The 22,396-nt window shown below is 39.6% G+C and overlaps 1 protein-coding gene and 1 pseudogene across 10 annotated transcripts in view; both read left to right on the top strand.

The window, feature by feature from the left end:
- The first annotated feature begins 4,005 nt into the window (after window positions 1-4,005).
- The window catches only part of ZNF37A (zinc finger protein 37A), a 32,894-nt gene continuing 14,503 nt past the window's right edge, over window positions 4,006-22,396 (top strand). For 3 of the 10 annotated variants that reach the window (XR_008662300.1, XM_055308731.1, XM_055308722.1), the window contains exons 1-3: window positions 5,601-5,801; window positions 15,860-15,986; window positions 16,270-16,365. Coding sequence is in view for 9 of the 10 variants with exons in the window: in XM_055308731.1 (XP_055164706.1) it covers window positions 5,721-5,801; window positions 15,860-15,986; window positions 16,270-16,365 (304 nt within the window). In the remaining variant the exon portion in view is untranslated. Of the gene's footprint in view, window positions 4,118-4,290; window positions 4,424-4,807; window positions 5,802-8,007; window positions 8,141-15,859; window positions 15,987-16,269; window positions 16,366-22,396 lie in introns of those variants that run through there. The other 7 variants (XM_055308730.1, XM_055308727.1, XM_055308729.1 and 4 more) reach the window with 7 other exon arrangements.
- LOC129499281 (U6 spliceosomal RNA) lies at window positions 6,788-6,905 on the top strand (annotated as a pseudogene).

Below are 22,396 nucleotides of genomic sequence, written 5' to 3'. Positions count from 1 at the left end.
GGGGCAGGTCCAGGCCCCCGGCCACCCCCACGCTCTGAGGTGCTGATTTTCTTTTGAAGGTAGATTCTTTTTTTAAAAAAGATTTTATTTATTTATGAGAGACACAGAAAGAAAGAGAGAGAGAGAGAGAGAGGCAGAGGGAGAAGCAGGCTCCATGCAGGAAGCCTGATGTGGGACTTAATCCTAGGTCTCCAGGATCAGGCCCTGGGCTGAAGGCAGCACTAAATCCCTGAGCCACCGGGGCTGCCCTGAGGGTAGAGTCTAAATTACTTCAGTATTTGACAAAATGCACTAATTGACAAAACTTTGTGGATTTCATCAACACTGGGTCTCAAATTATTTCTTATGCCTGGGGATACTGCTAAATTTAAGCATCATATTTACTATAATCTTAGGATATTAACCCAATAACAGAGGGAAAATAAATGTTTCACTTTCACTGTAGCCTTGACTAAATTTTCCATAGTTATAGCACCTGCTTCCTAAAATATCCCATATTAGGCATAGATGCTCTGATCCAATAAATAATACTTTAAAATTAAAGTAGATCTTTGAGACTTACAAATTGGTTTGATAAAAATAGGAAACCCTGGAGTCCAGTTAAAATCGTTAATATATCCTAATGTGAACTAAAACAGGGCATTAGAGGATTAAAACTTATTATATAAAACCTAATTAATAAAGGACTGATTATCCCCACTATTTTTCTGTATGACACCCCAATTTTTCCTGTTCGTAAACATGGAAAATATAAGGGATGCCTCCTGATGAATCACTACAGCCTGAATCCTGTGGTCCCATCTGTTAGGGCCTTTCTATCAGCGTACTTAAGCTGCCATGACAAAGTAGCACAGGCTGGGTGGCTGAAACAATGGAAATTTATTATTTCACAATTCTGGACACTTGAAAGTCCAAGATCAAGGTCTGATGGGGTGCAGTCTCTGGTGAGGGCTCTCTTCTTGGCTTGCAGACAGCTGCCTTCTTGAGTGTTGACACATGGAGAGAAAGCTCACTATCTGGTCTCTCTTATAAAGTCATTAATCTTATTAGATTGGAACCCCACTCTCATGAGATAATTTAACTTTCTTACTTCTTTCTCCAAATATAGCCACACTAAGGGGTTAGGTATTCAACATACACATTTTGTGGGATGCAAATATTTGGTCCCTAACAGCCCTCATGCCATCCAATATTGTTAAAATTACTGATTCTATCCAATCAGGAGCTAGTAAATAGTTGGCTCTTGCAGGCTTGGCCAGCATGTTCTATTCAGTGCCTAATTTAATAGCCTCTCAGCTGCATTTTGCCTTCAGTTCCCAAGGGACACAACACCCTTTTTCAGATCACTCACAGCATACTTCAGTGGTTCTGCCATTGTGCTCAATGTTTGCAGATGAGATATTAACTGCATCACCCTTTCTCCAAATGGCTGACATTGCAGCACAGGTACGACATGACATTGATGACATCCTCCTACAAGGAGATTCTTCTGACACACTCATTACAGACATACAAATCTGGTATCTTTTAGTCTTTTGGGTGATTCTAGAGGTAACATAGTTCTCATCTATAACTTTTGCTTACTCTCACTGCTGCTGCTTCTTACAAATCAACTCACTGCAAGTGGGGTTCTCTCCAACCAAAAAACTCTAAAATCTGTCCATTTTAAAATCAACAGGCACTCTTGTGAATGCTCTCAGAAACTTCTTCACTAAAGAGACTTTGACAACCTCTTCTCATGCCTCCTAGGGTCTCTGGACCACTTATGTTGGCCGTAAGTTGCCCAGGAGCTCCTGATGGGAGAGACTGCATCTTTTAGCTTCATGCTATACACCAAATTACTGATTACATCCTGGGATATCTTGGAGCTAAAGGCTCTCACAGATCCTAAACTTATGGCCTTCCATAATTTACACCTGCATTTTGGTGTAAATTGATAAATTTTCTGAAAAGCAAACATTTATTAAGCAAGGAAAAATTCCCTTTGAGGCTTTTTGTGCAGCATACAAAAATGGAAGTCAGGTATAGGAGCACCTGGGTGGCTTAGTGGTTGAGCGTCTGCCTTTGGCTTAGGTTGTGATCCCAGGGTCCTGGGATCGAGCTCTGCATCTCCCCTGCAGGGAGCTTGCTTCTCCCTCTGCCTGTGTCTCTGCCTCCCTATCTGTGTCTCTCATTAATAAATAAATAAAATCTTTTAAAAAAATAGAAGTCAGGTAAAAAGCATCATTTATTAACAGTTAAGCATAAGAGATGTATTATTTTCTCAACTATAAAAAGGGTACTATAGAAAGTGACAAAATCATGATTTCAAGGAATTCAGATTGAGATATAGTAACTTCAGCAGAAGTTTTAAGTATGCTGTGCACTGTATATCGTCACCAGTCTCCCACCTCTAATAGACTGTTTGAACGTACTGCTGAATAAGTGTTTTCTGATTCTGAAGTTGCAGTCAGAATTAAGTGCCAGGATGAAATCAACAACAACAAAAATAATAGCTCCACTTATGATTACAGAGATTATGATCTAAATGCACCAACTTTTACAATACAGAAAATAAATATTTTCCCTTTGCTACAGTGTTGCTTTTGGTGGAGGTATACTAATACAAATTTTAGGGGATGTTTGCATAAAGGTGCAGACATTTTTATTCCAAATAGAAGCAAAGCATGAATGATTCTCTGGAAGATGTTAGCTGTCTTGCTTATATTACCTGCTGCTCAAATAGCTTTTGATATTCTTTCTGTACATGCAGAAGTAATTGTTATGAAATCGTTCCCTTCGAATCTATGCTGTTTGAATCAATTCAAACAAGTGACTGAAGGATTTATGTATTTTTAAATAATCCATTGAGTGACACTAATTTGCTTACTTCTTGTTCAGTTTCCAGTAGTATCTTTTTAGCACAGGATTACGGAAATGGAAAGAAAAACAAGAAGTATTATTAAATATTCCAATCAATGTTAAATGGAACTTGAAAACACCAAAGGAAGAATTGACGAAATCTTCATAAATGTCAAGCTTGTTCTTAAAAGGGAAAACATTACTTATAAACAGGAAAATAAGTTGACCTGTGGATAATCATCGTACTTGCCATGACTGTCCTTTGAAATGAATTTCATCTTGAAATCTGAAAATCTTGATTTTTTGACTTAAATGTCAGCAAATGCTTCTCCAGCATGGGAACAAGCGAACTATCATGTGTAAAGTCAAAGAGGAAGGGAAAAACTGGAAGAAAAAAAAGGAACAGACAGTTCTCTTTTTGTCAATGGACAGTATTTCGCAAAGTCATCAAGCAGAGGCTCCAACAGAACACCTTGAAGCCTGGGAAAGGCAGGCCCCCCACGGGGAACGGCCGCATGTGTGTCAGCTCGCCCCGTTTTGAAGAGCCAGCCCCAGTGTGGCCCCTCACGCTGCCGAGCCGAGGACTTAGTGAACGGCCAGAATTCCTCGCTGTGTCGTCAGCGGAGAGCCGGACGGACAAGGGACGCCCGGAGAGCTCCGAGCGCTCCCGAGGAGCGTCCGGCGTGAGGGAACGCGGCGTGAGGGGAACGCGGCGTGAGGGGAAGGGGCTGGGCGGCGCGCTCCGGGGGCCGCTTCGTCGCGGCGTAGGAGCGTGCTCAGGCGCTCACCACTGATTTCGGACGAGCGGCGAAGACGGCGGTGGCAGCAGTACGTCAGCGGCTCACCCCTCGTCCGCTGCATCTCCCCGTCCCCTCGTCTGCGCACTCCTTCCCCGCGGGGCGGCGCCAGCACGTCGGGGACTCGGCGCGCTCTCGGAGCGGATCGCGAGCGGCTCCCGCCTTCCACGCCTGCGCGCCGCGCCCGGCTGGTTCCCGTCGGCGGCCGTGGTCTCGCGAGAAGACGGCCCCGGGTGCTCCCGCTGCTGCGCGCCGCGGCGCCGGCGCGAGGACGCGGCGGGGGAGGCTCGGGGTCGGCGTGGTGACCGGTCGGGGGAAACTCCGCGGCGCCAGAGGCCGCGGAGGCTTTGGTACCTGAGCTCGGGGGCGCCCTGCTGCGCCTCGGCCCGGAATGTGAACCAGCCCGTCCGAGCGCTCGTTGCTGGTTCCGAGCGGGCTTGGTGTCCTCACCCCTGCCGTGGAGGTCGGCCGAGGCCTCGGTGAGTCCGGCGGAGCCCGCCTCGGGGCGCGCGGCCCGACCCCGTCTCCCGGTTCCTCTACATTCGCGTCCCTCTTGGCGCCCCTGCCGCCTGGGCCCCGGCCGCGTTCCCATGGTAGCTGCGTGGCGGGCCCGCGCGGGGGTAGAGGCCCTTCCTCGCGCGCCGTCCCCCCCGCAGCCGCCCTGACCTTGTTCCCGGAGGACCTGCGAAGCCGGCACCTCGGGGGAGGCATCCAGGGCCCACGAACGTCCTGCGGCTTGCTTTGCCCCCAGTAGCAGCCCTCTGCGTGGACACGAGGTCCGGCTGGTGAGTCAGGGGGCGGGAAGGCCCGGGAGCCTTAGGCCTGGCGTGGGGATGCTGACTGGCTGTGCCCAGGTTTCCTAGAACAAGGCAGCTCCTGTGAGGGGGGAAGGGGGACCCCGGGAGCAGGGACCCCCTCCCCTCCTGGCCCCTGACCTCGGTAGAGATCCGGAGTGAAGGTGGGAGGAGCAAAGACCGGGTCAGCCAGAAGCCGTTTGAGCCCTCCCGCCAGAACCAGGGAGGCCGCCAGAGTCTTACAGGCTGGTGATGGGGGACGCTGCGGCCCAGCTTCCAGGAGGGATGTCGGCTGTGGCCGGGACAGGCGGGCGGGCCAAGAGGAACAGAAAGTACGGCTTGTTGGGAAGCCGCGAGGCATCGCGTGGAAGGAAGGGCTTACAGCCACACAAGGGGGAACTACCTCCTCCCTCCCTCCCCCTGCCCTCCAGTCCCAGATTCCGAGGGACTGCCCCTGCTGATGCCCCCGCTGTCCCGATCCGACAGAGTCCGGGATGGTCCTGTACTGCCGGAGAGGTCCTTAGGTCTTAGCCGTTTGCGCTCTGGCTAAGCAGAGGGGTGGGGTAGGGAGACAAGGAAATGGGTCTTCTTTCACTTACCTTACCTGCTCTTGGTCACGTCTTGTTGTGGCAGAAACGAGCAGACAGGGAGTGTCTTGACAGTCCAGGCAGGTGTTTTCTGCTTTGACAACAGATAAGCCAAAACCGGTTTGTTGTTATTTTTAGTCAAAAGATATGTTTGAGAACCTGAAACTGAGTTAAAGCAAACTTTTTTTTTTTCCCCTTTGGAAAAAGACCAGACCTTAAAAACCCCATCCCTGTTTTCAGAACCTAGTGGGATTCTCTGGTTTATAATGCATTACAACTTGAATATTTTTGCTCAGCAACAGTTTTTAATGAAAGCATTATGTTCCATTTCTTGGCGTTTCCTAGTTTGCTTAATTATGAGTGTCCTGTGTCATTTATATTTTTCTGTGTTAGAACATACATTGTTACTAAATCAGTCGAAAACAAAGACATTTGTTAAGGATTTTATTTTTAAGTAATCTCTACACCCAACATGCAGCTTGAACCTACGACCCCAAGATCAAGAGTTGCTTTGCCCACCGAGTGAGCCACCCAGCTGCCCTGAAACAAATGTTTTTACATTTAAGAACTAGCCTGTCCAAGCACTATGGAATTGTGCATCTGCTGCTCCCTCCTTCCTGTCCTCCTTTCTGCCCCTTCTCAAAACACCTCCCCTTCAGAGGTGTTTTGCCAGCAGCTCTGTGGAGTTTCTCAGGCATCTCATGATGGTTATTATCTTCTCAGCTCTACCCTCACGGTTATCCATACTCTTCCAGGGCCAGCAGAAGATGATCACATCCCAGGTGAGTTGTTCATTCACAGTTTTGCCTGACAATGATAATGTGAAGTTCATAAAATATCTATGCCTTTATATAAAATAGTGGAAATAAATATGTTAACATTAGAGAAAATACAGAACACATGTCAACACATTACAGTACATGGGCCAAATACAGCCTGTTGCCTATTTTTCAAAGGCCCACAAACTAAGAACTTTTATTTATTTATTTGTTTGTTTGTTTGTTTGTTTGTTTATTTTAAAGATTTTATTTATTCATGAGAGACACGGGGGGGGAGCGGCGGAGAGGCAGAAACACAGGCAGAGGGAGAAGCAGGCTCCATGCAGGGAACCCGACATGGGACTCGATCCCAGGTCTCCAGGATCAGGCCCTGGGCTGAAGGAGGCGCTAAAGCGCTGAGCCACCCGGGCTGCCCAACTAAAAACTTTCAAATGGTTGAGAAACCAATCAAGAGTAGAATTTTGTGATGGGAAATTATATGAAATTCAGATGTGTTTATAAAGTTTTATAGACATATGTGGCTGTGGCTGCTTCATATTATAGGGGTAGAGTTGGGTGGTTGAGGCAGACTGTATAGCTCAGGCAAGCCTAGACTGTTTACTCTGTGACCATCTATCAAAAATATTTGCTGTTTGCTGACCTCTGGTACAGTAAGGCAAATATGCACTGTAGATAAATGAACACCTTTGATCTGAGTTTTGAAACTGGGACATAAAAAAGTTTTTTGATAAGCTTCATTTGGTGGCATTGTGTACCTTTCAGTTTGAGTCCTGCAATTACATGAGAAGTGGTAGGCATATAGTGAAATAATTCTTGTCCAGTTCAGAGGAAAAGTTGAGTTGCACATGAATTATGCCAGCATTAGGACTCATGGTTGTTCAAAGACGGAGCAAATTAGTGCAGACTAGAATGACCTAGGGTGGTCAGTATGGTGAGATAGGCCTTGTGACAGCCCTGGGGGCTGGGCAGAATCTGCATTCCTGCAGAGCGCTTGCTTTGGCCACATATATACTAAAATTGGAATGATAACAGAAAAGATTAGCATGGCCCCTGTGCAAGGATGACATGTAAATTTTTGCAGAGTACAGTGAGGGATGCCACTTTTTTTGAATTGTGAAATACACATAACATGAAATTCACATTTAAACCTTTTTTTTAAAAAAAAAGATGTAATTTGAGAGAGAGAGCATGTGTGCACACAAGCAGGGGGAGGGGCAGAGGGAGAGAAGCAGGCTCCCCACTCAGGGACTTCCTTCCTGCATGAGGCTTATTCTCAGGCCCCTGACTGAGATCATGACCTGAGCCAAAATCCGAATCAGCCGCTCAACCCTCTGAGCTACCCAGGTGTCCCACATTTGAACCTTTTTAAAGTCTAGAATTCACTTGCACCTAATACATTCACATGTACAACCAAACCACCCTCTCCTTCCAGAATAGTTTAATCCCACCAAAAGGAACCCCCCCCCGACCTTTAATGAGCAGTTCCATGACTTAATGAGCAAATTACTCCCCAGTCTCTCTAGCCCCTATCAACCACTAATGTGCTTTCTGTTTAGAGATGTGTCTATTTTGGATTTCTCATTTAGATGGAATCATACAGTATGTAATCTTTTATGTGTAACTTCTTTCATTTACCTTAAGTCGTAGCATGTACCACTCCTTTATCTTTTTTTATGACTGAATGATATTCTGGTGTATGTATATACCACCTTCTGTGTATCCATCTGTTGATGGGCATTTGGAGTGATTCCATGTTTGGCTATTGAGAACAGTGCTGCTATGAGTATTCATGTACAAGTTTTTTTTGAAGACCTATTTCAGTTCTTTCCTGGGAGTAAAATTGATGAGTCATTCTATGTTTAACTTATTGTGAAACTACAAAACTGTTCTACATCAAGATCCCTTGCAAGTCCATGAATTTTAGATTAACCTTTCTGTTTCTGCAAAGAAAGCCTGTTGGGATTTTAGTACGGATGGCATTGAATCCGTGCATCACTTTGGGGAATTGTTTTAACAATATTAGGTTTTACAGTCTGAACTTGAGAGGTTTTACTTAGGTCTTTAATTTCTTTCAGCAATGTTTTCTAGTTTTCAGAATGCAAATTTTACATATCTTTGCTCAAATTTATTCTTAAGTATTCTCCTAGATGCTGTTCTAAATGGAACTGTTTTCTTAATACAGCTCTAATTAATTTCTCTTTCAACTTAGTTGAAAGCAAGTAACTGAAAACCACTTGACCTGTAAGAGGGGATGTTATCCATTCTCACTCACCAGTCATTCCTTTTTTGATGTCCTGAAGGCTTTTGCATCATGGGGGTATTGCAGCTTTGACATACTCTTTGTGAGTATATTTTTTGATAAGGAACACATAACTAGACATTTTTAGCCTAATACGAAATGCCCTGTCCTTTATATTGAGAATTTAATCTATTGTCGTTTTGTTGTGGTAACTGATATGTGGCTTTAACTCCTTCATCTTTAATTGTAATTTTATTCTGCACACTTTCTTCTTATGTATTTTTTAAAAACCTAGTTAATTGAGGTGAAATTCACATACAAAGTTAACTATTTTAAAGTGATCATTTCAGTGACATTTAGTGTTATATGTTATTCACAGTGTTATATGCAGCCACTACCTTAATCAAGTTTAAAAATATTTCATCATTCTGAATAAAGCCCTTGATTCACTCATGAAGGAGTTTCCCTCCATTCTCCCATTCACCCAACTCCTGGCAACCAGCAGTTGTGTTCTATCTCTGTGGATTGGTCTGTTCTGAGTATTTCATATAAATTGAGTCATTCAGGGGCATTTGGCGGCTCAGTTGGTTAAGCGTCTGCCTTTGGCTCAGGTTGGGATCAGCCCTGTGTCCGGCTCCCTGCTCCCTTCTCCCTCTCCCTCTGCCTCTCCCTCCCTGCTTGTGCACACACTAATTCTCTCTCTCTCAAATAAACAAATAAAATCTTAAAAAAAAAAAAAAAGCCAAATTGAGTCATTCAGTATATGGGCATTTGTGTCTGGCTTCTTTCATGTTTTCAAGGTTCATCCATATTGTAGTATATATCAGTACATTTTTACTTTTTTTTTCTTTTTTTATGGTGGTAAAATACAAATAACATAAAATTTACCATCTTAAACTTTTTTTGAGTATACAGTTCAGTGGTTTTATTTTTTAAATTTTTTTTTAAAGATTTTATTTATTTATTCATGAGAAAGAAACACAGAGAGAAAGGCAGAGACACAGGCAGAGGGAGAAGCAGGCTCCCTGCGGGGAGCCCGATGTGGAACTCGATCCCAGGACCGCAGGATCATGACCTGAACCGAAGGCAGATGCTCAACTGCTTGAGCCACTCGGGTGCCCCCACTTCAGTGGTTTTAAATACATTTACACTGTTATGCATCTATTTCTACCATCCATCCCCATACCCTTATCTTGTAAAACTGAAATTCTCTACTTGTTAAACAGTAACTCCCCAATCCCACCTATCTTCAGCCACCGGAAACTATTATACTTCCTATTTCTGTAATTTTGATTACCCTAAGTACCTCACATAAGTGGAATCTGTAGCATTTGTCCTTGTGTGACTGGCTCATTTCACTTAGCATAATGTCCTCAAGATTCATCTGTGTTGTAGCACATTGCAGACTTTTTTCTGCTTTTAAGGCTGAGTAATATCCCATTGTTTGTGTACATGCATTTTGCTTATTGATTCATTTGTCCATGGACACTTGACTTGTTCCATGTTTTAGCTATTGCGAGTAACAATACTGCTGTGAAAATGAGTGTACAGACATCTTTTTGAGACCTTCTTTTGGATATATACCTTGAAGTAGAATTGCTGGGTCATATGGTAATTCTATTTTGAATGTTTTGAGGAATCTCCATTCTGTTTTTCATAGTGGTTTTACCATTTTACATTCCCACCAACAGTACACGGGAGTTCCATTTTTCTCTACATTCACACCAAGAGTTATTTTTTGTGTTTTTTGTTTTTTGTTTTTTTTTTTTAATTTTTATTTATTTATGATAGTCACAGAGAGAGAGAGAGGCAGAGACATAGGCAGAGGGAGAAGCAGGCTCCATGCACCGGGAGCCCGATGTGGGACTCGATCCCGGGTCTCCAAGATCGCGCCCTGGGCCAAAGGCAGGCGCCAAACTGCTGCGCCACCCAGGGATCCCTATTTTTTGTGTTTTTGATAGCAATCCTGATGGCTGGGAGGTGGTATCTTATTGTAGTTTTGATTTGTATTTCTCTAATGATTCATGATGTTAAGCATCTTTTCTTGTGTTTATTGACCATTTGTATATCTTCTTTGCAGAAATATCTGTTCAAATCCATTGCCCATTTTTGAATTCAGTTGTTTGGGTATTTTTGTTACTGAATTTTAAAGTTTACATATTCTGGATATTAATCCCTTTTTTTAATTTATTTTTATTTTTTTATTTTTTGGATATTAATCCCTTATCAGCTATATGACTTTACAAATATTTTCTCCTTATCTGTGGCTTTCCTTTTTTAGTCTGTGGATAGTAATCATCTGTTGTGAAAATATTTTAATTCCCATGAAAAAATTGTCAGTTTCTTTTGTTACTCATGCCTTTGATATCATATCCAAGAGATCATTGCCAAATGCAATGTTGTTTAGCTTTTGTCCTATATTTTCTCCTAAGAATTTTATTGTTTTAGGTTTTACATTTGGGTATGATATCCATTTTGATTTGATTTTTGTGTATGGTGTTAGGTAAGGGTCCAACTTCATTCTTTTGCATGTGACTATCAAGTTTTTCTAGTGCCATTTGATCAAAAGACTGTCGTTTTTCCATTGAATGGTCTTGACAACCTTGTCAAAAATCATTTTACACTATATGTGAGGGTTTGTTTCTAGATTCTGTTTTCCATTCCATTGGTCTATATGTTTCTTTTTATACTGGTACCATCCTGTTTTGATTACTGTAGCTTTGTATTAAGTTTTGAAATCATAATGTGTGAGTCTTCTATTTTTGTTTTTTTTCAACATTGTTGTGGATATTCCAGTTTCTTTAGATTCTGTATACATTTTAGGATAGATGTCTTTATTTCTGAAAAAAAAAATCATTGGCATTTTGCTAGGGACTTCATTGAATCTGTAGTTTGCTTTGAGTAATACTGACATTTTCACAATAAGTTTTCTAATCCATGTACATGGGATGTGGTTCCATTAATTTATATTTTCTTTAATATGTTTTAGCCCTGTTTTGTAGTTTCCATTGTGTGAATCTTTTGCATCTTTGGCTACATTGATTCCTAAGATTTCTTTTGATGCTTTTGTAAATGGAATTGTTTTTGTAATTTCCTTTTCAGATGTTTCATTGTTTCTGTATAGAAATGCAGCTGATCTTTGTGTGTTGACATATATACTTCACAAAAAAATAAATGAATTCAGCATTTAGTTGATCGAATAGGGTTTATTTTTTTGTGAAGTCCTTAGGTTTTTCTACATTTGCAGATATAATTTTACTTTTTCCCTTCCAATTTGGATACCTTTTATTTCTTTTTCTTGTCCAGTGCTCTGACTAGAACTTCCAGTACTGTGTTGAATAGAAGTGGTAAAAGCAGACAGCCTTGCCTTGATCCTGATCTTAGAAGAATAGCTTTCAACCTTTCACCATTGAGTATAATTTTTCCTGTGTTTTTTACATACATGGCTTTTATTATGTGAGGGTAGTTCCCTACTATTTCTATTTTGTCAAGTGTTGTTAACATAAAAGATTGTTGAATTTTGCCAAGTGCTTTTTCTGCATCAGTGGAGATAGTCATGTAGTTTTTTCTTTCATTGTATCGATGTGGTATATTACATTGATTAATTATTGTATGTTGAACCATCCTTGGAATCCAGGAATAGACTTGTTCATGGTATGTAATTGTTTTTATTTTATTTTATTTTTCAATTGAAGTATAATTAAATACAATTTTGTGTTAATTTAAGGTGAATAACATCCCAATTGAACAATTCTATACATTAGTCAGTGTTTACCACAATAAGTGTAGTCACCAGCTGTTGCCATATATTATCACAATATTATTGATTTTATATACTGCTCTGTACTTTTCATCTCCTTGATTTATTTTATAACTGAAGGTATCTATATTTTTTTCTCACCAATCTCCCATCCCCTTTGGCAACCACTGATTTGTTCTTTGTATTTATGAGTTTAGTTTTCATTTGTTTGCTCATTTTTGTTTTTTAGGTTCCACATGTAAGTGAAATCATATGGTATGTGTCTTTTTCTGTCTGACGTATTTCACTTAGCTATAATACCTTTTAGGTTCTTCCTTTTTGTCACAAATAGCAAGATCTTATTATTTCTTATGGCTGAGTAATAGTCTATTGTGTCTGTATACCAGATCTTTACTCATTCATCTGTCAGTGGACATTTGGGTTGTTTCCATATCTTGGCTATTGTAAATAATGCTACAGTAAATATAGGGGTGCATATATCTTTGCAGTTTAGATTTTTGCTTTCTTTGGATAAATGCCCAGTAGTAAAATTACTGGATCACATGGTATTTTTGTTTTTAATTTTTTGAGGATCTTCCATATTATTTTCCACAGTGGCTGCACCAATTCCATTCCCACCAAAAATGTACAAGTGTGCCTTTTTCTCCACATCCTCACCAATGCTTGTTATTTCTTTTTGATACTAGATATTCTTACTGATGTAAGGTGATATCTCATTGTGTTTTTTTTTCTTTTTTAAAGATTTTTATTTATTTATTTATTCATGACAGAGAGAGAGAGAGAGAGAGGGAGAGAGGGGCAGAGGGAAAAGCAGGCTCCATGCAGGGAGCCCGACATGGGACTCAATCCTGGGTCTCCAGGATCACACCCCGAGCTGAAGGTGGCACTAAACCGCTGGGCCACTCAGGTTGCCCTCTCATTGTGGTTTTGATTTGCATTTCCATGATGAGTGATGTTGAGTATCTTTTCATGTGTCTGTTTGCCATCTGTATGTTTTCTTTAATCAGGTTTTTTTTTTTTTTTTTTTTTTGGTGTTGCGTTATATAAGCCTTTTATGCTTTGGATTTTAACCCTTTATTGGATATATTCATTTGCAGATACTTTGTCCCATTTACTGGTTTGCTTTTTTGTTTTGTTGATGATTTCCTTTGTGCAAAATCTTTTCATTTTGGTATAGTTGCAATAGTTTATTTTTGGTTTGTTTCCCTTGCCTTAGGAGACATATCTAGAAAAATGTTTCTATGTCCAGTGTCAAAGAAATTACTGGCTCTGTTTTCTTCTAGGAGTTTTATGGTTTCAGGTCTTAACATTTAGGTCTTTAATTCCTTTTGAGTTTATTTTGGTGTATAGTGTAAGAAAGTGGTCTAGTTTCATTCTTTTGCATTTAGCTGTCCAGTTTCCCCAGCACCATTTGTTGAAGAAACTGTCTTTTTCCCAGTGTTAATCTTACTTCTTACTTTGTCATAGATTAATTGACCATATAGGTATGGGTTTATTTCTGGGGTCTCTATTCTGTTCCATTGATCTTTGTGTCTTGTTTTGTGCCAGTACCTTATATTTCATTTAGTACCTTTGTGGTGTATTATAATCCTTTTACTATGCTGCTGAATTGTTTGGTAATATTTTTTGTTGAGGATATTTTACATCAATGTTCATAAAGGATATTGGTATGTCGTTTTCTTTTCTCTTCATTTTTTTTTTAAGATTTTATTTATTCATGAGAGACACAGAGAGAGAGAGGCAGAGACACAGGTAGAGGAAGAAGCAGGCTCCATGCAGGGAGCCTGACATGGGACTCGATCCCAGGACTTCAGGATTATGCCCTGGGCTGAAGGCAGGTGCTAAACCACTGAGCCACCTAGGCTGCCCTTCTTTTTTCTTTTAAAACAGTTTATTTAAACAAACAAAAAAGAATTCACCCATTTCCCCCAACTCGGGCAACCACCAGTTTGTTCTATGAGTATGTTTTGTTTTGTTTTTAAATATTTTATTTATTTATTCATGAGACAGAGAGAAAGAGAGAGAGAGACAGGCAGAGGGAGAAGCAGGCTCCATGCAGGGAGCCCAACACGGGACTTGATCCTGAGTCTCCAGGATCAGGCCCTGGGCTGAAGGCGGCGCTAAACCACTGAGCCACCTGGGCTGCCCTGTTTTGTTTTTTTTAAAGATTCCACATATGAGAGAGATCACATGGTACTTGTCTTTCTCTTTATCACTTAGCATCATTCCACAAAGTCCATCTATGTTATTGCAAATGGCAAGGTTTCATTCATTTTTACAGTTGAATAACACTCCATTGTACATTTATACACCACAATTTCTTTATGCATTCATCCGTTGATGGACATTTAGGTTGTTTCCATATCTTGGATACTGTATAAGTAATGCTGCAGTAAACATGGGGGTGCATATACCCTTTTGAATTATTTTTTTTTTCCTTTGGATAAGTACCCAGAAGTGGAATTGCTGGATCATATGGTAGTTCTATTTTTAGTGGGTTTTTTTTTAAGATTTTATTTATTTATTTATTAATGAGAGAGAGGCAGAGACACAGGCAGAGGGAGAAGCAGGCTCCATGCAGGGAGCCCGACATGGGACTTGATCCCAGGTCTCCAGGATCAGGCCCTGGGCTGAAGGTGGCGCTCAACACAGGCCGCCCTATTTTTAGTTTTCTTGGAGAGCCTCTGTACTGTTTCCATAGCACCAATTTACACTCCCACCAACAGTCCACAAGGTTCCTTTTTCTTTACATCCTCAGTATAATTTGTTACTTCTTGTGTTTTTGATAGCCATTCTAACAGGTGATTGATACCATTGTGGTTTTTATTTGTATCTTCCTGATAATTAGTGATGTTGAGCCTTTTTTTTTTTAGTGATCCTGTTAGTCATCCATTCTTTGAAAACGGTCTATTTAAATCTGCCTATTTTTTATCAGATTTTTTTTTTTTTTGCAAATGAGTTGTATGTGAGTTCTTTATGTATTTTGGGTATTAATCCCTTTAGATGTATTACTTGGAAATTTTTTCTCCCATTCAGTAAGTAGATTGCCTTTCCATTTTGTTGATGGTTTTCTTTGGTGTGCAAAAATTTGTAGTTATGATGTAATCTCATTTATTCTTTCTTTTGTTGCTTTTGCTTTTAGTGTCAAATTTAAAATTATTAAGCTTGTTACCACCTGTGTTTTTTCTAGAAGTTTTATGGTTTCAAAATTTCCTATTTCTTTGTATACCTTGTAATTTTTTGATTGAACACTGGGCATTTGATAATGTGGTGACTCTGGAAATCAGATTCTCTCCATTCTGCAATGTTTGCTATATTTCCTTATTATTTTTGTATATATTTATTGATTGATTGATTGTTATAGCCTGTCTCTGTGCCAAGGATCAGACTGATGTGTAAACTTAATGTCTTAGATGTTTTCTGAGCTTTTCCTTGGGTATGCCGTTATTTTCTAATTTTCCTAGTATATGCAATTGTTTTTAAGTGTCCTGGTGTTTGATGTACGGTTCTTGAAGGGGGAACAGCAAAAAACAAAGGAGGGGAGAATCAAAAGGGAAAAATGCAAACTGGGGACAGTGCATCAACAGGGGCTTTGTGCCTCTTTGTACCCATATGATCAGAGACATCAGTCTGATCAGAGCATGGGGACTTGCACAGAACCCCTTTATTATTTCTGTCTGCATTGCATATGTTTGTGGTATGGATTCTTTAAGTCCTGTGGAGGCTGTGTCTTTGTATGTTTTCTTATGAGGATAAATTCTTTGAGACTGGGAAGAGTATTTTATTCAATTTGGAATTCTCAGAAACCAGGGCAGTTCCAGGAACATGTGGGCACTCAGATTTTTTGCATTAAATAATAAAATAATTCACCAATGGTACTTCTATTATTTCCTTTTTACTCACAAAGTATAACACACAACAAGTTATATAGTAGAGGTCCTTAGTAATATTTTCTGGCTAGTTTTCAATGATAAAAAATGGTACAAATTAGTCTTTTAACTTCTTTATTTCTCATTATCTAATTCTAACCACTTCAGACTGAGCAGAAAATTGCTTTTCCAGGGATCATTGTCATTCAGGGATGTTACTGTGGGCTTCACTCAGGAGGAGTGGCAGCACCTGAACCTTGCTCAGAGGACCCTGTACAGGGATGTGATGTTGGAGAACTATAGCCATCTTGTCTCAGTGGGTAGGTAGTGTTTGTTTCACCCTAGTATGGGTGTCCTTTTTTATTTACAGAGACTTGCAGAGTTTTTTTTAAGAATATAATAGTATTTAGCTTTGAAATTTGGAGGTCAAGGATGACTTTTCTCTTTTGGTTATCAGAAGGAATTTGTTTTCCTCTGCCTCATAACAGGGATTAAATTAATTTTTTTTTTTTATTGTATAGCCTTTCAGTTATAATGTCCTCCACCTTTAGAGGCCCTGAAACTCATTAAGTTTGTCTCAAGTCATACAATTCTTATTCACAGGGTATTCCATTGATAAACCAGAAGTGATCCTCAAATTGGAGCAAGGAGAGGAGCCATGGATATTAGAGGAAGCGTTCCCAAGCCAGAGTGACCCAGGTGAGTTAGTACGTATGAGCCAGGTGGAGTTCAGGAGGAAATTAGAGCACAAAGGGTTAGTTCAGAGCTTTAAGACCATTGACATGGTCTTCAGGAATCACTTTTTAGAGGCTCTGGACCTTTGAAGTAGCTGGTTGATGTGACTCAGATACTCAGTATCACTGAATCCAGTATCTCCAGTGTCACTTTTATACACAAATGTTATCATTTTCCCCCCTTAGGAATAAATTACATAAAGTACACAGATCTTTGTATACACATGTCCTGACATCCGGCAGTATTAGCCTTCTAGCTTTGCTATTTTCTTCAAGGCTACTTGGGTATATAGCATGAATACAGAATGTTGCCAAGAACAACTTTAATCTAGAAAATATATTAAAATAATTTCTATGTTTCCAGACATTATGGACAATGCCGTGGTACTATGAACTTTTGCATTTTCATGTAAACTTTAGAATCAGCTTGTCCGTTTTCACAAATACACACACACACACACATACCCATACACTCATACCCATACGCCTATACCTACTGTTTTAGGGCTTTTATTGGGATTGCATTCATCATTTTGGAGAGAATTGACATCTAATGCAGTGTATAGAACAACATTTGAGGGACCTCTTGGTGATTCGATTGGTTAAGTGTTTGCCTTCAGCTCAGGTCATGGTCCCGGGGTCCTAGCATTGAGCCCATGTCAGTCTCCATGCTCAGTGAGGAACCTGCTTCTCCCTCTTCTTCTGCCTGCTTCTGCTGCTTAATATCCTCTCTCTCTCTCTCTCTCTCTCTCTGTCTGTCAAATAAATAAATAAATAAATAAATAAATAAATAAATAAATAAAATCTTACAGAGGGAAAAAAAGAAAAACTGTTGGTATTTGCATACCAGTCTTGTAATCTACAACCTAGCTAAGTTTACTTATTCTGTTAGTTGTTTTGTAGGTTTCTTAAAAAATTTTGGGTAAATAATTGTTTTCTCTATGAATAAAGACAAGTTTACTTCCTTCTTCCTAATGTTTGTACCTTTTTTCTTTCCTTTGCCTATTGTACTGGCTAAGAATGCCATTAACATATTGTACAGAAGTGGTGAAAGTGAACATCCTTGTCTTGTTCTTGACTTCAGGGAGAAGCTGTTGAGTAGTTTAGAACTAATATTGATTTTAACTGAAGGATTTCTATAAATGTGCTTTATTATTTTGAGGAAGTTCTATTCTTAGTTAAGAGGGTTTTTTATTATGTTTTTGTTTTTAAAGATATATTTATTTTAGAGAAAGATCAGGTGCATGGTGGGTGGAGCAGAGGGAGAGGGAAAAGCAGACTCGGCACTGAGTCGGGAGCCTGACGTGGAGCTTGATTCAAAACCCTGAGATTACAACCAGAGCCAAAACGAAGAGTTGGATGATTAACTGACTGTGCAACCCAGGTGCCCCCCCCTTCTTTTTTTTTTAATTATGAATGAGTATTGAATTTCGTCAAATGCTTTATCTGCATGTATTGAGATACTCATGATTTTTCATATTTATTCTGTTAATATGGTGAGTAGTCTTGATTAATTTTTCAGCATTAAGCCAACCTGATATATCTGAAGTTCATCCTCTTTCATCATAATGTATTTTGCTTTTTATAAATCACTGAGGTTGGCTTTTCACTATTTTATGTATGATTTTTCTCTGTGTGTGTTCATGAGAACTATTATCCTATAATTGTCCTTCTTTGTAATGTTTTCAGGTTTGGGGTTAAAGACTTCATACTTTTCTATTCTGTGGATGATTATGTGAGATTATGTTATTCTTTAATGTTTGGAATATTTCACCTGTGAAGCTTTTGGGGTCTGAAGTTACCTCTTGGTGGAGATTTTAAATTTCAGACTGTTAATTTTTTAGTATTTATCTTTGTTAATTTTACCAGAAATACAACATGAGGTTTCTGGAACAGAGCAGACAAATTAGTATTTACTTAAAACCAAATAACAACTTTGTGGTTCTAGTGTACCTGAGTTTCTTACTCTTGGGGCAATGAGACAGAAACCAGGTGTCTTACACATACATACAAAGTTGGTATTTTGGGTGAAAAATAACAATAAAATGAATTTGAGTGTTTCTGTAGAAGAGAGAGGTAGCTAACCCCCTACCTTTTTAAAAGGAAAGAGGAAAAAAAAAAAAACGAAAGAGAAAAACCTTTGCTCCCTTGAGAAGGAAGGATCCTGAGTTCACACTCTAACTCTTTGAACTATGAGTAAATTTCTTCAGGAGAGAAAGGAGACCACCATCTCCAGCTTTATACCCAGGGATGTCACTAGAGCCCCAGGTTCCAGTGCCACCACAGAAATGTGAATCTGGAGTTTGTCCCTATCTAATTAGTCATAAATTACTTTCCAAGCATTCTTTTATCTTAAACTCCAAGTTTTATTGAGATTTGCTCAAAAAGTTCTAAGTGTGCAGAAACATAAAATTTATTTTCCCTACAGACCTACACAACCACTCATTTTATTTCTGACTTCTGGCCAGTTTTTCTGCGTACGTGCTAGTCCTTTCGGTGTACATGTTTGGTTTAGTCTTTAACCACCAAGGTCTGTGTTAGAAAGCTAGATGCTCTTCAAGTGTTTCCATTCACCTTTCACCTGGCCCAAGGCATCAAACCAGGGGCAGCAATATGTGTTAGTATTTTGCCCAAACTTCATCTTGACCTGCAAGGAAGAAGTCTGTGGCACATTCTGTTATTCATAGAGCTCTGGCCAGCCAGTTAAAACTGACTTGAATGGCTTTCAGGCTGAGACAGGGTCATGAAGCATATCAGCTCAATGCAGGAACAGATTCTGTACCCCTTTCTAATAGAATAACCACATTATAGGTAAACCTGCTCACAGAAGGCATATCTGAGGTCTGTTGGACTAGCAGGTGTTTCCTCAAATACTTGAATGTTTATGATAACCACTTTTGGGTGCAGATCACACTTAGATTGCAAGTTAATGCCTGACTTTCACACATGCACACACGCATGCACAATCCCAGAGGGTACACCTGGAAATAAAGATTTTGCAGTTGTCAGGAACTCTGCCTCCCTGTCCTGCTCAGTGTGACTTCTCACTGTCTGGTTCTTGCAGGTTTTATTGTAAAAAGTCTTATTCACCTTGCCAGTGGTAGATTCCAAGTTGATCTACCCAAAAATGGATTCAACAGGCTAGAGACCCATCATCAGACTCCAGTGGGGCCAGGCATCAGATTTTCATAACACAGCACATTAGCAAACACAAAACGACTTTTTCAAAAGACAACTCCCAAAGTGTCTGTGTGGACACTGCCTCCCTAGTCATGTTCTCTCCTTTGCACACTTCCTTCCTTAGGCAAAAATCATCAAGCATGGAGGCTTGCTCTGTCTCCAGTATTGTAAGATTCTAGACAGGGACACTAAATCCTCACTCACAGACACTTCTTTCCTTGATGGGGATGACTGTCTGTAGGACTTATGCCAAATTCTTTTCTACCGAATATTTGGATGTAGTTGCCACGAAACAGTACAGAGCAGTGTTTTTAAATTCCCCCTTTTTTCACTTACTGCAAATTTTGCAGCATGTCCTATCAACTAAATTCAACATTGGCAGGTTTACAGTCATAGCTGTCTAGGTCCTGAGTGAGGCATAGCTGGGGTTGTAGGGCTGCCATGGACCTTTCTTTTAGGGCCTCCCTCCTTTAAAATGTGTTCTTTGATCCATGGGCTGTTGAGAAGTGAGTTGCTTCTAAAATCATTTTTTTTCTAGTTATCCTTCAGTCTTGCGTTCTAATTTAAAACAGAGAATTTCAGTTTCTCAAAACAATTTCAGTTGTTTGAAATTTGTTGATACTCTCTGTTTTCATAAATGTTCCATGCATACTAAAGAAGGAAGTATACTCTGTAATTGTTTTGTATAGGTATTTTTTCAGGTCTTCTGTATTCCTTTTTTTTTTTTCAAGATTTTATTTATTCATGATTTTTTTTTAATTTTTATTTATTTATGATAGTCACACAGAGAGAGAGAGAGAGAGGCAGAGAGATAGGCAGAGGGAGAAGCAGGCTCCATGCACCGGGAGCCCGGCGTGGGATTCGATCCCAGGTCTCCAGGATCGTGCCCTGGGCCAAAGGCAGGCACCAAACCGCTGCGCCACCCAGGGATCCCTACATCTCACTTTTTAATGTATGCTTCAACCATTATGCAGTGCCTGTCTCCATATATGCAGTGATACCTTTGCCTTTAAGTCTGATTCTGGTATTAGTGTTGCTGCACCAGCTTTCTTTTCTTTAAAGTTTGCTTGGTATGTTCTTTATCATCCTTCACTGTCAGCCTTACCATGTTCTTATATTTAAAGTGTGTCTCTTATAAACTGAAAGCAGTAGCAGTTTGTTAAATCTAGTTTGACACTTAAAATTTCTTACTTATTTAATCCATTTATGTTTACTGGTATAATTGGGCTTAAGCCTACAGTCTTGCTATTTCTTTCCTTATGTACTATTTCTTCTTTCTTTTCTTATTCCTTCTTTCACAACTCCTTTTGGATTTTTAAATTATTATTAATTTATTTTGCCTCTATTAACTTTTAATTTTATATTCTTTTAGAAAATTATTTGTCTTAAAAAAAAAGAAAATTATTTGTCTTTTAGAGGTTACACTATTTGTAATGATATGTAAGCATGGATGCCAGCAGTGCAAAGACGTTCAAAGTTGTGGGAACTATATGAGATATTCTTGTTCGTGAATGTAAATAAATGAGAGATGTGGTCTCATGGCTCAATCCTGGGGCACCAAGAGGTTTAGAAGTGAAGATAAGGAGTATTGAGCAGCAGGATGGGACTGTGGGAGGAGTTTGTGAGGATGAACGAAAGCTATGAGAATGTGACATTCTAGAGGCCAAGAGAAGAATGTATTTCAAGGAGAAGTAAATAGACCTCAGGTTTGAAGATGGAAACATGAAGTTGGCATTTTAACCTTGACTTCTTAGAAACAAGAATACAAGAAGAACTAACAGATACAAATCCAACCCCACTTTTGAAAGAATGAACAGAAAGTTTTAACTCTCAACAATAAAACAAAATGAAGGGTTGCCAGTAGTAGTGAAATATCAGGTGGAGGTGTGTGTAAGGCTGCAGATTTCAGAGTTGCTACTTTCAAAGATGGAACCTCAAATTGCCAAACCTAATCTTTTAGAAAGGCAGGAAGGGCTTTCAGGATGGTGGTAGATCTCTATACTGGGTTTCTTCTTGAGAAGCAGAGGGATGGGGTAGAATCAAGACTCATGGGCACAGGCTATGTTGGAAAGTTACAGTCCATCTGTGAAATTGTAGAAAATGAAAAAGACTTTGATACTTCAAAAAACCAAAAAGACTTCTGTCAGTTGGATAAGAGTAAAGATTAAGGAGGGCATGTAGTGCCCTTGTTAATAAATATTCCTACCAGTTTGGAATATGGTTCTCAGTTCACCCATGGGAAACCTGGATCAGGAAGAAACGCACCTCTTAGTGCTCAGGAATTAAAAAGAACCAAAACAGCCATCACAAGGTATTTTCAAAGTTACTACAAAAAATAAGATAGGACAAGCGAGTGGCAGGGGGAAAATAATTCACCTGAAAAATGTTGTCATGTAATGCCTGGATATTTTTACTACTTCTTAATATAAATTAATGATGATTTCATCATTAATGGCTTCTGGTATACAAGAATATAAAGTAGGCAAATAAGAGGTTCAGAAAGAGTAAGACCACAAGAAGATGTATTATGAGCTGTGTTATGTCACCGGAAATAATTGGAAAAAAAGAACAAAATCACTGCAGTAATCAAAATACAATTTGAAAAAAAAAAAAAGGTAAAAAAAGATTAAAAAAAATTTTTTTAAATCTTTTTTAAAAATATTTTCAGTTCTTAGTTATTGAACTCCGTAGTATTAGTATTGACATTCTATAGAATTGTATCATATGTCATTACAAGTACAGTATTGTAGATAGCAAAGGAATAAAGACAGGTGTGCATAAGTAAAAAATATTAAGGTACAGGTAAACGAAAGTTC

The sequence above is a fragment of the Nyctereutes procyonoides genome, unplaced genomic scaffold (assembly GCF_905146905.1).
Source record: "Nyctereutes procyonoides isolate TBG_1078 unplaced genomic scaffold, NYPRO_anot_genome, whole genome shotgun sequence".
Taxonomy (NCBI): domain Eukaryota; kingdom Metazoa; phylum Chordata; class Mammalia; order Carnivora; family Canidae; genus Nyctereutes; species Nyctereutes procyonoides.
The sequence above is the reverse complement of the archived record's forward strand: the minus strand, read 5'-3'. Positions and strand labels throughout refer to the sequence as shown.